At 32.0% G+C, this 15,365-nt stretch overlaps 2 protein-coding genes across 3 annotated transcripts; one reads left to right on the forward strand and one right to left on the reverse strand.

Moving 5' to 3' along the window:
• Window positions 1-382: 382 nt before the first annotated feature.
• Window positions 383-5,865, reverse strand: LOC115885416 (mitogen-activated protein kinase 15). Of its 2 annotated transcripts, none has more exons than XM_030904328.1 (6): window positions 5,777-5,865; window positions 2,931-3,313; window positions 2,646-2,852; window positions 2,364-2,504; window positions 2,162-2,301; window positions 383-1,239 (listed from the first exon to the last, which is right to left on the reverse strand). In XM_030904328.1, the coding sequence occupies exons 2-6, from the start codon at window positions 3,188-3,190 to the stop codon at window positions 476-478; spliced, it is 1,512 nt and encodes a 503-aa protein (XP_030760188.1). In that variant the 5' UTR covers window positions 3,191-3,313; window positions 5,777-5,865; the 3' UTR covers window positions 383-475. The 2 variants fall into 2 exon arrangements, with proteins under 2 accessions (XP_030760188.1, XP_030760187.1); XM_030904327.1 differs by lacking the exon at window positions 5,777-5,865 and adding an exon at window positions 4,456-4,471 and having other exon boundaries at window positions 476-1,239.
• A 190-nt stretch (window positions 5,866-6,055) lies between these two features.
• LOC115885418 (trypsin-1) lies at window positions 6,056-8,066 on the forward strand. Its single transcript, XM_030904331.1, has one exon. It carries the CDS (start codon window positions 6,170-6,172, stop codon window positions 7,184-7,186), a length of 1,017 nt encoding a protein of 338 aa, XP_030760191.1. The 5' UTR covers window positions 6,056-6,169; the 3' UTR covers window positions 7,187-8,066.
• The last annotated feature ends 7,299 nt before the right edge of the window (window positions 8,067-15,365 follow it).

Genomic DNA, 15,365 nt, shown 5'->3' on the forward strand with positions numbered 1-15,365 from the left:
AAAATGTTGTGTTTTATCCTCGTTTTATTTAACCATATATTTCCCTACCTATAAGCTTTTCCATATTGAAAAAACTATTTTTCCTTTCAAAAATAACTGATTTTGTTCTATATCTGTATTTCTTCTATATCGAAACAATACCTTTTCCAAAACAGAACCTTCCAACCCATGACCTTGGATTCTGAGTGATTCCCCGAGTCATTTGAACTATTCTAACTCATATTTTAATGATTATCTTATGCTCTGAGTGAGATACCACTCTTTTCTCACCTTTATGAAAGTAAAAATACCTCTAGCAGCATTATTTTTTTTTACTGAAATATTTTCGATGTAACATTAAAATTAGTTGTAAAACTCAAACAAAAATCACAGATATGTTTGCAAAAACGTTTTATTCAAATATTGCCGTACATAATACGCGTATAAATATAAAAAAACTCAAAATATATCCAAACCCCCCTCGAAATACTAGTACTCATCTGAGTCCAGCCGCCCTGAATTCCATCAGAGCGCTCTGAGTAATAATTCCATGAGATTTATTGTAACTATTAAAAGACTCGTACAATTTCGTCTTGGGTGGTGTTATCCGTCGTTTAGGAACTTCGGTGGATGATTTTAAATGTCCTTTACAGTCTCCAGCACCTCCTCTGGCAACACTGCCTCTATCCAGTACCTGGGTAACCTTTCCAGTGATTACCTTGGAGTCTGAGCGATTCACCTGGGCCATATGAACTACGCTGGAAGGGTTTTTGGCGTTTATTTTTGGTTCTGAATGTGATATCACTCTTTCTTTTGGATTTGCATGGGATCTAATGTACTTTTCTGCGTTTTTGGTGACTTTTGAGTATACCTCTGGCGTTATAAGTCGTTGTTTAACGATTCTGACTGGTTTTGTCAAGGAATTTCGATGTTGCTGGTGATCTGCGGACATTAACTCATACAGTTTATTCCTATAATCGTCCACAGAGAGCCTTATATCGTCGTTCAGTGGTACTACGACGTTTGTGGTCATGCCAATCTCGCGTTCTTTATCGTGAAACTTTTCCACGTACTCATGTTCTAGGGCTTCGTCAGCTTTCAGTCTTTTGTGGGGGTTGAACACTAGCAGGCGGTTGATTAGGGCTATGGCATCGTGGGGCACGCTGGAGCCTAACATGGATTGAATGGGTGTTTTTGAGACGGAGGAGGCGTTTTTGATCATGGAAGAGCCTACGCCTGAGATACAGACCTGGTTGATGTCTGTAAAATCAGAGAGAATTGGGAAATTAAAGAAGTTATAGATATATACAGGGTATCTTTTGAATAAGTGCAAGTATTTTAAGGGATAGATAGAGCTGGACAAAACAAGCATAGTTTCTATACTCTATTCTCACTCCTGACTCTATTCTCACTCCATGACTTTTTATTTTTTTATTTAAAAAATCGTATTTAAATTTCAATCTAGGGTGCCATGGCTGTGTTAAAAACACGGTAATTTTTAATCAAGAAGCTTTAGAAAAATAGATTAGATCGTTTAATGTTTTTCGTGTCTTGTCCTGGCCGGTTGAAAGATGCCCAAATCGTATTTTTAATCGTATCTCAATGAAACAAGGGTGGCTAATTCGCATATTCAGAAAAAGCATTTTTTTACGAATAATTTGGTACCACACACTTGGTATTTCGAGTCAATTTGTCGTTATCGAACCGCATTTTACAATTTCAAATAAACCATATACGAAAATTTCCAAAGTTGACATATATATGATATGTCATTTTCTAACGAATAAAGTAAAAAAATACCGAAGGTTCAATTTAAAAATCTAAAGTTCATTTATTTATTATAAAGTCACTTCCGGTGGAACAGGAAGTGACCAAAAACAATTGAATACGTCAATTAATCCTATTTTTTGTCTAAAAAAATAAAAAAGTTATTGGAGTGAGCCACTTTTGAGACGCACCCGGTATACTGTTTTTAAAAAAACTAGTATTAATTTTTTAGTTTTTTTCTCTCAAACTCTCGCAAAAAATGCAAAAAAATGTAATTTTTTCAACAATTCTTTGCCAATTCCAGTTAAAATACTTGCATTTATTTAACAGACACCCTGTACAGGGTGAACCACTTTTTGTATTAGAAAACTTAAAACACCAAGATCAATTTTTATTTATACAGATATAGGCATACCATCTAGACTAGGAGTTGGTATGGCTGCCATAATCTTCTCCACCTGATTCACCGTAGAAGTACCAGGAAATATCGGCTTACCACCTGACATTTCTGCCAAAATACACCCTAAACTCCACATATCAATCCCCTTGGTATACCTGAAACGTTTTTATAATTTTTGGTAAAACTTTTAGTCCAAAAAGCTATTAAACAAAGTCACCTCCTGTTGGCTATGAGGATTTCTGGAGCTCTATACCACCTGGTAGCTACGTAATCGGTCAGGGTTGGATCGCTGTCACTCAGGGTCGTCTCAGAACCTTGAGTCAGAGATCTTGCCAACCCAAAATCAGCAATTTTGCATCTATAATGTATTAAAAGTTGAGATTATTACATAACTTTTTTAAAAATAAAGAAATTAATATTGTAAAATATTTTAAGAAAAGTTTCACTAAAAATTCACGCTACAAAGTCACTAAATTACTTTTACTTACTACATGTTTACCTGCACAAACTGTCTAGAAGAACGTTGCTGGGTTTGAGGTCTCTATGTATTACATTTCCTGAATGTATATACTTGATGGCCTTCAATAATTGGTACATAATGTATCTTTTGTGAATATCTTTAAGGATATTGCCTCTTTTAATGACGTTATGTAAATCAGTCTCCATATACTCGAAGCCCAAGTAAATATCTTTGTTGTTTGATGCTCTAAAATATTTTTAAAAAGTAGATAATGAAGAATCTAATTTAACTGCACTTAGTAAACAACCAAATAGAAGTACTTACCTATGAATACTGTGCAATTTAACTATATTAGGATGATTTTTGAATGACTGCAAAAACATGATCTCTCTGAAAGTCCTCTGGGCATCAGTTTGATTTCGAAAAGCATCAAAAATCTTCTTCACCGCGACTACATCTTTGCTTTTCCTATCTATAGCTTTCCAGACAATACCATAAGCACCTTTTCCCAGTCTTTTCTGGATGTCGAATCTTTTGGCAATGTGGTCATCGATTTCCGACATTTTATCCTTGGATTGTGCCATGATTCTATTTGTAATCTCCTACTTTTTTGAGGAATGTATAATCAATTTATGTAGAATGAATGTAAAAAGTCATTGTGTCATCCAATGGCACATGCTTGTCAATGTTGTTTGTCTTTGGACAGTCTGAAAATAGTTTTTTGACAATAATTTTATTTCAAAATTGGAGACTAGGATATACAGGATGTGCAATAACTCAAAAACTGTGATAATATAAAGAAAACTTTGAATAAATTTAAAAAAATACAAATCAAATATATAAGAGAAGTTAAAGTGATACAGGGTGGTCTTTTTATTATAATTTTTCTTTAATAAATGCTAACAAATGGTATGAAACAAAAATACAGGGTGATTTAAAAATAATTTTACATTAAAATCATATTAGATTTCTAAATAAAATGCTGTTTTTGCTTAAAAATATATGCATTTTGGAAACTAGAACACCCTGTACTTTATAATATAAATAAAACCTTGTTTTTTAAACACTTTCTGTAGGTACCTGTTAAAATTGATATTGAGTAATTTTGTATTTTTGTGAAAATTAATATACAGGGTGGTCCCAACTGTATTCCGAAAACTTCGGCATCATACTCTGCAGATAAAAATAAGTAAAAAAGTTCGTATAAATGTATATCTTAAAATGCTTAGTTTCTGACATACTAGAGAGGTTTAATTTTTATTTCGTTTTTTTCTAAATAACTGAATAGCGTCAATATTTGGATGAAAATTGGTATCTGGGAGTTTTTTGATATGAGAAATTTGATTTTGATGTCAATATGACTCCTATTTGTAGGGGACGCCACCTACATGTGTTTTAACTGTTTTGAAAAGTAATAACTTTTTGTCCGTACCTGTATAAAACTACGGAGTGAAAAAATATACATTTCTTAACATTTCCGTGATTTTTTTACTTAAAAAATGCCTCTTGGTAAAAATCGCTACGAGCAAGCGTTCTCAAGATATTTAGAATGGAAATAGTACACCCTGTATAAAGATTCGCCCTGCCCTGTATTTCAGGAAATAAGAGGAATGGGACAAATCTATGTATAGCATTTTAAGATTTATAAAAAAGTAGCAAAATAATGTAAAAACCGCGTACTCATAAACGAAAAACACTGTAAAACAAAAAATGGGACAACCTGTACATTTATTTTCTTATAACTTTGTGTTGAGTGTATTATTTGACAAAATATAGTGCAAAATTAAAATATAACTCACAAAATATTTTCGCAAAATCCAACAATTTTTTTTTTCAAAAACTAACTCACCGAAATATAATTTTTTATACCTATTTTTCCTCTACACAATTTTTTTACTTTACTATCTATTTCTGAATAAAGACCTCTATCGAAACCTACAGTATAGTCGATATCAAGCATTAAACTAAAATATATATTCTCTATAGATACACAGTCAGATTGAAATATAGATGGGACAACCATCATGGCGGAAGGGGGGAGCATAAAGATATAGACGAATGTTTAATCATTAAAATATAATATATAAACGACATACTAAGTTGTTTATTCCGGGGTCTAGGCATGCAACTGGGTTGCCTAGGCAACGGCCAAACGAGTTCCAGAATGAATAGAGTAAATGGGGCAATATAGTTGTTTATTTAGTTTGAAAAAAAAAGGGTCACGCTACGAGGGGTGAGTTATTTTTACTCAAAATTTAACTGAAAATCTTCGAAAATTGCGAAATTGATGATATAATATAGATGGTAGATTGTTGCTTCTCTTTCTTGAGGTATAACTCATCATACAGTCTCAAGCCAGTATCTGAGACGGTTTTACAGAGATTACTTTTATGTAAACTCAGGGATAGGAATAGGGGGACCAATTGCATGGGCCTCCTCGATGAATTAAAAGGGGCAATCAAAGAGGCTGTGCGGGAGAACTTTTCCTAAAATAAATTATAAAAAAACATATTATAGCTTATATCGCTGAAAAGCTTAAAAATGGCGCTTTTTATGAAGTCATGGCCAACTATGGTTTCCATTTAAAAAAAACACATGTTTGTGTCATATGTCAAAAATGACAGGCTTTAGAAAAAAAATCGAAGAACACAAACTCATTAGGGATGTGATTATCTACAACTTTTATTTGAAAACTTTTTGTCTAAAAGAGATTATAATGGAATTATAGACAATTCTTCTCATGGCTTTGGACCATTTTTTTCTGTTTTCGCTCTCATCCATTACTATTTATAAATATCACTAATTACTAATTATGTATTAATTAACACAAATAACTGAAATTTTGACTCGGATTCAACAGCGTTTAAAAGCAAACTGTGTAAAATAAACACTAACATTAGCGTCTGGCTCCACTCAACCAGAAGAACGGCGGGTGACGTCACAGCGGCAAGGCGCGGTAGAGAGCGTTTGCCCAGCCATTTAAATTAACAATATTTAATTATTTTATATTAGAGGCATTTCTTAACCGACATCAACGATTTTTTTTTTGTTCAATTTGTAATTATATGAACTATTTTTTAAAACCATTATTTAAAAACATGCATTTTCCTCATCTTTGAATTTTCATCTAGTGAACAAATAAAAATCCTATAGGTACCTACAATACAAACCTCATATCGGGATCATATTTTATTAAATCTTATATCAAATACATTTCTTTTTAATTGACACCAACATTTCACTTCCATATTTAATCAAAATCACTGCACAAACCGCAGTAATAAACACTTAAGTACCTCGATAACATCTTATAATTTACGCTAAATTTCTAAATTATTACGAGAGATAAGTAATTCTCCCACATTCTGCACAGAAACCGAAAGCTATTGCGACATAACCACAACTGTCTAAAATTATTATGCTCTCCATGCACGACGTTATTTTTTTCCGTTCTGGTACCGCCGAAGAGAGTTTACTTTCTTCCAAGGTCGACTCGACGAAAGAACAGCAGCTTATACCTCTTTCGCAGTCCATCGGTGAAATCAACAGTACCACGACCTAAAATGCGATTTCAGATCATAATAATAATTTCTTTAACGTTCATAAGTTCTATCGCAACATTAATCACCAATAAACCGGTAAATTACAACAATAACACATCGTTGAAGACTCACAGACGAGGTAAAATCTTCTTCAACCAACTTCTCGGCAGCTTCGGAAGCATTTTTGGTGGTGGTGGTGGAAGTAGCGTTATATCTTCTACTTCTGATGTTGTTAGTGATGATGATGATGACGATGATGAGGATGAAGACAATGGAGCTAGAGAGTGCAGTTGTGAGTGCGGGATATCAAACCACGAGAACAGAATAGTCGGAGGAAGACCCACAGGGGTAAATCATTACCCCTGGATCGCTAGATTAGTGTACGACGGTCATTTCCACTGCGGAGCTTCCTTGGTTTCGGAGAGTTTCGTCCTAACAGCCGCCCACTGTGTCAGGAAGCTTAAAAGATCCAAAATCCGTGTTATCCTCGGAGATCACGACCAATCCACCACAACAGACGTTAAAGCCAAGATGAGAGCTGTTTCTGCCGTTATCAGACACAGAAACTTCGATACAGACACCTATAACCACGATATAGCTCTGTTAAAACTTCGCAAACCTGTAGAATTCAGTAAAAACATTCGACCTGTATGTCTTCCAGGTTCTGGCAGTGATCCAGCGGGTAAAGTAGGTACTGTAGTGGGTTGGGGAAGAACCAGTGAAGGAGGAATGTTACCGAACATAGTCCAGGAAGTTGAAGTTCCGATTTTATCCTTGCATCAGTGTAGAGCAATGAAGTACAGGTCATCAAGGATAACAGGTTATATGTTGTGTGCTGGAAAGGGTGCCATGGATTCGTGCCAGGGGGATAGTGGGGGACCTTTGGTGGTGCATACAGGGGAGAAGTACGAAATAGCGGGGATAGTGTCGTGGGGGGTGGGATGTGGGAGACCTGGGTATCCAGGAGTGTACACCAGGGTGGCCAGGTATGTGAATTGGTTGAAAATTAACCTCAGTGATAATTGTTTGTGTCGATAGTACTGAATTAAAGAATTTTAATTAATGTAACAGTGCTTGGGATAGAGTGACTTCAGTTTTTTCAGGACTACCCTAAAATTACAGAGTATATCTGTATTATTCTATGGTTTTATAACAGTATATTCATTAAACAGCTAGTCTACTTCACTAGTTTTTGGATGCAGAGCATCAATACAGATCAGAATGTCTGCGAATATCTAGATTGGTCCGCAGAATTCTATGTAAATAATCTTAAGGCGACTGGCTGTGGAATGAATAGGCTGTGGTATTTTTAATATTTAAAACTGTATCAAATTTTTTATAGTGTGTGTTATAAAATGTATTTCTAGTAATATTTAAATTCTCTTTAAGACAATCTTGAACTTAAATTCCGTTATTGTATGTTTTTGTGTGTAATAATTCTGTAAATATTCCTGCATTGTGTTTTATTTTTATCTTTTTATTGTATATTCTTTATGATTTCTTTGCTTTGAAAATTTAGCTCTTTTTTCTAAGCTAGAAAAAGCTACGAAAAATAATAGATAGATAGATAAACTTTCGTTTGTTATGTTTTTATTAAAATATCACAGAGCTTTCCAAATATTTCTGGTGACAGTGTGAGTCCATTTGGACGATTATTTATTAAATGAAAAAATTTGCATTTTTGTCGAACCGGTGTAACTAAATGATGGACGGAAATGTGAGTGAAAGTACTACACTTGACTGAAGTACCGAGGATTTATTGGTTTGTTTTTTAATAAAACGATTATCCGGCAACAATTTAATAATAAATATACCGAGCTTTAAAGTAGGTTACCAATGAAATGTGCCTGTCAATGTTTAGGTCTAAGTTGTAGTCAATTAATGTTATATTATAATAAAAAAGAACAGTTTTATATTGTACAAGTTTAGAAATAAAAAATAAAAAGTAAAAAAATATGTATTTTAATTTTTAAAATCCGTTAAAATTATCAATGTTACAGGTAATATTACAAATTTATAAATTACCGGTAATTTTACTAATCACTAAAAGTACCAAAAGAATAATAATATACAAGGTGTTTTATCTAAAATAAGAATGTTGATGTTAGCTACTATTACACAAGTACACCCTGTACAAAAAGTTTTTATTAAAAAAAATGCGCAACTAAAAATACCCATGGGATTTACCCAATTTAACTGAAACACCCTGTATTTTATAGGTCGTATTTTTCCTCGAATGTTTGTATCTTTCGGTTGATATAATCATTATGCTTTTAAGCTTTATTAGCATAATTATTTTAAATTAATGCTAAACTGATGCTGTAAAATATGCGATAACGGTGAAAGTTGTAGCGAACGAATAGGTATGTTAAAACGAAAATGAAAGTTATTACAAAAATGTACTGTAAACATAAAAACTAAGTCAACTAGTTGAAAAAATATATTAATAGTTATTTTTTATACAAGACGATAAAATAGTATTTTATTGTAGACCGAAAAGATTAATTCGGGAGACGATAATGCAATTTTATCGTCGTGTATAAAACAATATTTTTTTCCATAGCGTTACGTTTTAAAAAATATTCTGTGCTGGGTTGGCGTTGGTTTCTATGTAATTTGACAAATAAATAAAGCTGTCTCTTTGGTTGTCAGTTTTGAGCATAGATAAAAGAAAATAATCTTCTATTAAGATAGATATGAAACTTAATAGTAAAATTTTGGGTCAAAGCGCCCCTCCGTGTTCTTAGTAGAGACTACGTTTAACCCAGCGCCTTCGCCTTTTCTGCTGTAAATATTTTTTATGTTTATATTTGATTTCAAAGGATTTAGTTTTAAAGTTACACTGATATATTAGTATATCAGAGTAACTTTAATAAAACATAAGAATATATATATTTTACAGTTTATTAAATATAAATTTTGACTACAAGGTAGAAAGTAAATCACAATATTTGATAAAACTTATAAGTATACCATTTTTACAGTTAATAAATAATAAAACTATTTCTGACTATGATATTTAAAATTTAGATAGATAGAATATTAAAAAACATACCGGTATTTGCAGACGCAGGCCCAAATTCAATAAAAACCAAAATTTTTCCTGCGAAAATCGGGCTTTTTCACAGAAAAGGTATTTTTTGATTTATCAACAATCATTGTCAAGTTGACAATATACAGGGTGTTTTCTAATTAGTCTAAAAAATTATGGTGTGATTCCTCATGTGTTCTTAAAACAATTTTTATATAACCATTAGGTCTAAAGTACTTCCTTTCTGATCTACAGGGTGTTAAAAATTAAAAAAAATCGATATTTTGCTTAACATAAATGGTACACTACTGCTTTTTTAAAGAAAATATATTTTTTTCTTGACTGGCCATCCTTTTCCAAAAAATTGATCCTTTGAGTTTTTCTTGTTCATCAAACGGTTGCCGAGAAAAAAAGAAATATACTTATTAAGAGCCCGCCTTAAGCCGTTTTCTAACGATTTTTTATTTTTTAGATTAATTAGGAAACACCCTGTATATGCATATCACAGGCAACCAAATAAACTAGTAACCCCTAAAAATTATTTTTCCTACCACTAGCGACATACCGTGTTTTTAGTGAGTACTAAATTATTTTATCAAAATTTTACCATATAAGTTTCCAGGCAATGGTTTTGAGTCAATATTTTTTAATTCTCTTTCGTGTCGACTGCTGATTGAATTGGAGCCAGAAATGGCTCAAAACGAAATAAGTAAATTACCAACAGGTATTTAGGCTGAGGAGACAAACGCCATATCCAAACTACTTCTATTTAAATTCCGAATAACTTAGGAAAAAGAATACAAAATTTTTCAAAAATAGAAGCAATTAAAAAACGTGCGAGAAGAAATAAAGTTTTTAACCTATCCTCGCTGTTAAAGTACTATTTTATCTACAATTTTTGATAGATATAAGGCAATTTTAACAATTGCTATGGAAAAAAAATAAAAGTTGTCTCTTAAATAATACTTAGAAAGTGTTTCTTTTGAAAAGGTCCAAGAATCACCCCCAAGCATGTCCTTAAGGAACACACTATACGTTGTTATAAACTAGAATTTTTATTTGTTGTATTTTTTAAATAGCCCTTGTAATATAAAATATGTTTTTTTGTGAAATGTCCAGAAATATTTAAAACAATTTATCATGAATAAACAACAAAGGCTGTCAAAATCGATATAGAACAACTGGGACTAAAAAATCGATGTCAAAAAAGGTCAGGGTTAAATTATTGTTGAGCACATTTAGGACAGGCTACGTCATTGTTCATTCATAATAAACGACAGAGGATATCATAATTATACTTCTGCACGTATAGATTTTTTAGAATCATTAAAACACATACCTATATTTTGTACTATAACATTTTAAAAAAAATATCAATATGAAGAATTAATTTTAATTCAAAATCTTATTGTGTAAAAAAACTACGTCACAATAAGAGTTGAAACATAATTTTAGTTACAATTTTTTTACTTTAAGTCGCTGATGAACGTTAAAATAACTCTTAATAAAAGTTATAGCTCCTATCAAGGAAAATATATCTAGAAATTTATATTTTAGGTGGTCCACTAAATGGGATACTTCCTGTATGTAAATAAACAATTCGCATAAAATTTCCGCAAAAGAAAGTGATATAAATATGAAGATCAACATTTCTTTTTAACCATATGATAGGATTACATATGTATGAAATTCCACTTTTACAACTTGGCTATGTAGAACAAGCAGAATTTTTCCACGATTTTCACAATTTTGTAACTCTTTTAGAGAGAAGCATCAATAATTTACTTATTAAAATATTTATGTATATTTTTAAATAAATTTTGAATTTTTTCAAAAACAAAAATAAATTTTCATTAATTTTGTATGATTATTTTTATGAATACATAACTCTAAACCATCAAAATCTAGAAGAAAAGCTTTATACTACCAAAAATACACAACACAAAATTATAATTTATTTTATTTAAAAAAAAATAATAATTTGCTTGTATGACAAAATGGTGAAGGTAAAATTTAGGCAAACAAATAATTTATTTTGATTAATTTGTTTTGATTTGTTGACATAATGGTGAAGTTAACCTAAATCTTACGTATATACTGGCACAGGTTTCACATCTACATGGCATAATTTTATTATTTTAAATATAATTTTAAACTCTCTTTTTATTAAAAACACTTAATTTTTGTATGACAATATTGTGAATGATTTTCAAAGCAGTTTAAGAATTGGGAACTCCTAATACTTGAATGGGAACTAGTAAAATCAATAGGGACACCTTAGGAAGATTAAAAAGTTTTGTTTTAATTTCTTGACATATTGGTGAACTCAAATAAAATAAAAACTGTAAAAATAAAATAGTTTAGTTAATATAATTAAGTCTAGATGGCACTAGGTCATTTAATTCGATTTAAAAAATTCAAAATAACAAAATTATACCCAAAAAGACAAGAAATATTGATACTTGATAAAATAAATTTTATAAATAATTGTACTGAAAAGTTATTTTATTGTAACAATTGGTAAATAACTATACAGGATGTTTCTTTTAGCGCAACAGAAAGACGTTAAGTGTCTATTAATATTGTAACGGAATTTTAAAATATTTCTTTATTTTCGAGGAAATTTAGTCCAAACATAAGGAATATTTTGTTGGTGATTGACCATCAAAATCTTAAAAATAAAGAAATTGTCTAAAAAGGTGCTTCAACAACAATGCCGAACGCTTATTTTGCTACTTTATTTAACTGTATTTTTTTAAATGAAAATCTAACAGTTTTTTTTAAGTGTTTTTGTCGAAACCAGTAGCAATTTGTAGGGTCAAAAATACTGATTCTTATGACACGCAAACGAGAAAAAAGATGGTGACCGTTGCTTATGTTTTTATTGCGTTCATAATACCGCTCTATTGCTCAAATAAAATTCGAGACGGTTCTGGAGCCGAACGTTTTTGGAAAAATTCTTTTCAAAATGTTTTTATTGAACTGCTTTAGGCCAAAATGCACTTTTCGGGACTAATTTCACATTAGTTACAGCTTGTAAAGTCGGCGCGGTACAAATAAAAATGCCGTTTTCTTCCAAATATAGTCCTAATAGATGCAACTCGAACATTTTGACGTAAATCTCTATAAAAGAAATAGTAAAAAAAAAGCTTTAAGCCCTTATGCGATACAAACCTCGGAATTCATTTACTGTGAATGAATTTTTATAAAAATTTTTGCATTGTACTGTTAATAAGATATAATATTACAAAGTTTACCCATTTAAATTCGTTGCTCTCACTTAATATTGCTCTCGCAATAATATACAAATGCATACATACAAGATGGCTCCGTGTTCCGAAAAAGCTCTGTATCAGTATTCCTGTTTGAGATTTTCACTCCAAACCTCTTACAAAATACGTGTTTAATGGTAGTTCACTTTTCAAAAATATTTTTATACATATACAGGGTCAGTCAAATGTATTTTTACACTTAAGTTTTAGTTTTTACTAAAAATGCTTTATATTTGATTAGTTCAGTGAATTTGCTATAAAATTCCGGTTCCAAAAATACCTTAATACTATAAGGTATACCGAGTGGTTTTTGAATTATGACCACGTTGATGAGGACGTCAACCTAGACGTCCAGGAATTTTCGTATGAGAACTTATAATCGAAACGATTGACTTATTGTATTGCCAGCTTTTCAAATTTATAACGAATTGCACCTAAGTAACCCAAGCAGCATTTGGACGTCGCGTCGGGACAACGTTGTGTCACGCGACCAAACATCGGGGCGCAACGTCGGCACAACCTCGTGCCAACCCTAGTCTGCACTAGTTTGGAGAATAATTTTTTGGGTCGAAACGACGTTGGATACCGACGGCGACGTTGGCTAACAGCCTAACTTAGTACAAACTGCAACGTTGCTTAAAATCCTAATTCACAGAAATACAAAACTATAATAATATGGCGTCTAAATCGCGTTTTATCCTAAATTGGGATAATTATAATAAAAATATTATTTTTATGATTTAGTTAGAGACATATGTCAGATGGCAGAGAAGGAAAATAAAACAAAAGTATTTAAGTGTGGAGGATGTTTGAAGATCATAATTATTGAAACACTTTAACCGACTCTGTAACTCATTATATAGGTACCCAAGGCAAAAAAGTTAAACGCAAACAACTTTATTGATAAATGTATTGTTTCTACTTTGAAAAATACTAATGGGCCTTAAAATTAAAGAAGTTTTAAAAAATTTCTTGATTTTTTTTTTAGTAAAATGAGAATAATTTATTCGCAGTCGAAAAAATTGTTTCCGCATGTTGTTTAGGGTCAAATATTTCAAGTTAATGTATTCAAAAAGCAGGAATTGCTATTTTGGGAACGAAAAATTTTCTTATTCAACAACATGGCGGCTTTCACTTTGTTGTTTTGGAGATTAAGATGGAGTAGTTCGAGTAGTCGCATACTGGACTAATACAGTCGCAGTTCAGCCTTAACAGGTAGTATACTAGTCGCAAGATTGCCTAATTAAGTCATCCTAGAGTCTAGCTTGTGCCGCCCTCTATAATCTAAATAAACGAGGGAGTGGATAAACTATCGGTAATATATGTCGTTGTATATTTAAATTTAGTTTTATACGTACCTTTCTTATGTCCCATTTTAATTAAGTTTTTTTTTATAAAAACAAAAACAGCAGTGAACTGTCTGACTGGACAGAACACTGAAGTGAAAATTTAAGATTTAAGGTTATGGTTCAATACAGTTGCAAAAAGGTAGTGGCTCGACGTCCTACCAACGTAAGAATAAGGAAATCTAAACAACGTTGGAATTAGTGAAACAGACGACGTTTGCATAACGTTGGAATAGGTCCTGAAAGTGACGTCGGAAAACTCTTTATTGCCCAACATTGTAACTACGTTGTCCGAATCACCTAAAGATCACTTAAGCAAAAAAGGTTACAAGACAACGTTTATTCGACGTCGCAGACGCTTTTACTTTGTTGGTTTACCGAAAAATTGTAAGAGACCTTTTCTGTAGAGCGTTCAATTCTGTATAAGAATATGTAATTGTTATGGCTGCGAGAGAACAAGATCGAGAGAAAAAAAATATTTTCAAAAAGTTGCAAATTCCCATGCAATTTAAATGAGAAATGAATCATCTTTGGAGCAAGGTTTATTGTGAATATTATTTTTTTTAGACAATAAACTAAAAATTTAGGGGGCGTCGTGAGACCCTAATGTCAATACTTCAAGAAAAAAACCTCTATTTTAGTCACCTATAACGACTCTTGCTCACTATTTTCTTCTTTAGTTAAACGATCCAATTATCTCCACCAGTCGCCACGCTTACAAGCATCATCCCCTGTCTTCGCTTGCCATTTTTCCACGCCCCAGGAGGCCTAACTGAGCCCCACGACAATGCAGCGCCCTTGTCACGGCACGCTCGGCCTTCCCAAAAACAATGTTGTAAAATATTTTGACAGGAGTCAATCGTAAAACGTCGGGGGGCGATGGTAATGAATAGTACATGAATAGTACCATGACAGGGATGATGCGTGACGTGCGATTTGTATAGGAAGCGAAAAATTGGGGAACCAGGTCAAGGGAATGTTATAGTAAACAGTTTCAGGAAGTGTATAATGATGATTTGACAAGGCTAGGAAAAGGAGAACGTTCTATATTAAGATGTGCCCATAAGGACAATGTAAATTCTATATGGCGCTGTTCTTACAACACAACGGACGCTCTCCAAAGCTTTTTCCGGAATTATGTCGTCAAATATATTATTTATTCAAATTTATTATTACTTTCTTTATATTTTTTAAATAAAATACTGTGTGCTGCATATAAGAAATTTTACTTTAGAGAGAAAAAACGTTGTAAAATAAAAAAAATGCTAATGAATCCCATAAAATCAAACATATTTTGGCCTCATTAATAGCCATAACTGAATTAATAAGACTTCTATTGATTTTATGCATATACTCGTACATATAAAACATACATGATCTTTGCCATTGTTAGTGGTATATCAGATTTAAAATAAAAATGCTGCCTATTTGATTTAAAGAAATATATGTTTGTTTATTAGTGTTTTCCATTTGTTTTTCATATACATTCCTTTTATTTCAAGCCTTTCTCTTTATATTTCGAATGCATTTCAAAGTTATGTTTTTTGTAATGGAACACCCTATATATT

This window comes from Sitophilus oryzae, unplaced genomic scaffold, assembly GCF_002938485.1.
Source record: "Sitophilus oryzae breed Bouriz unplaced genomic scaffold, Soryzae_2.0 scaffold_381_pilon_pilon, whole genome shotgun sequence".
Taxonomy (NCBI): Eukaryota; Metazoa; Arthropoda; class Insecta; order Coleoptera; family Curculionidae; genus Sitophilus; species Sitophilus oryzae.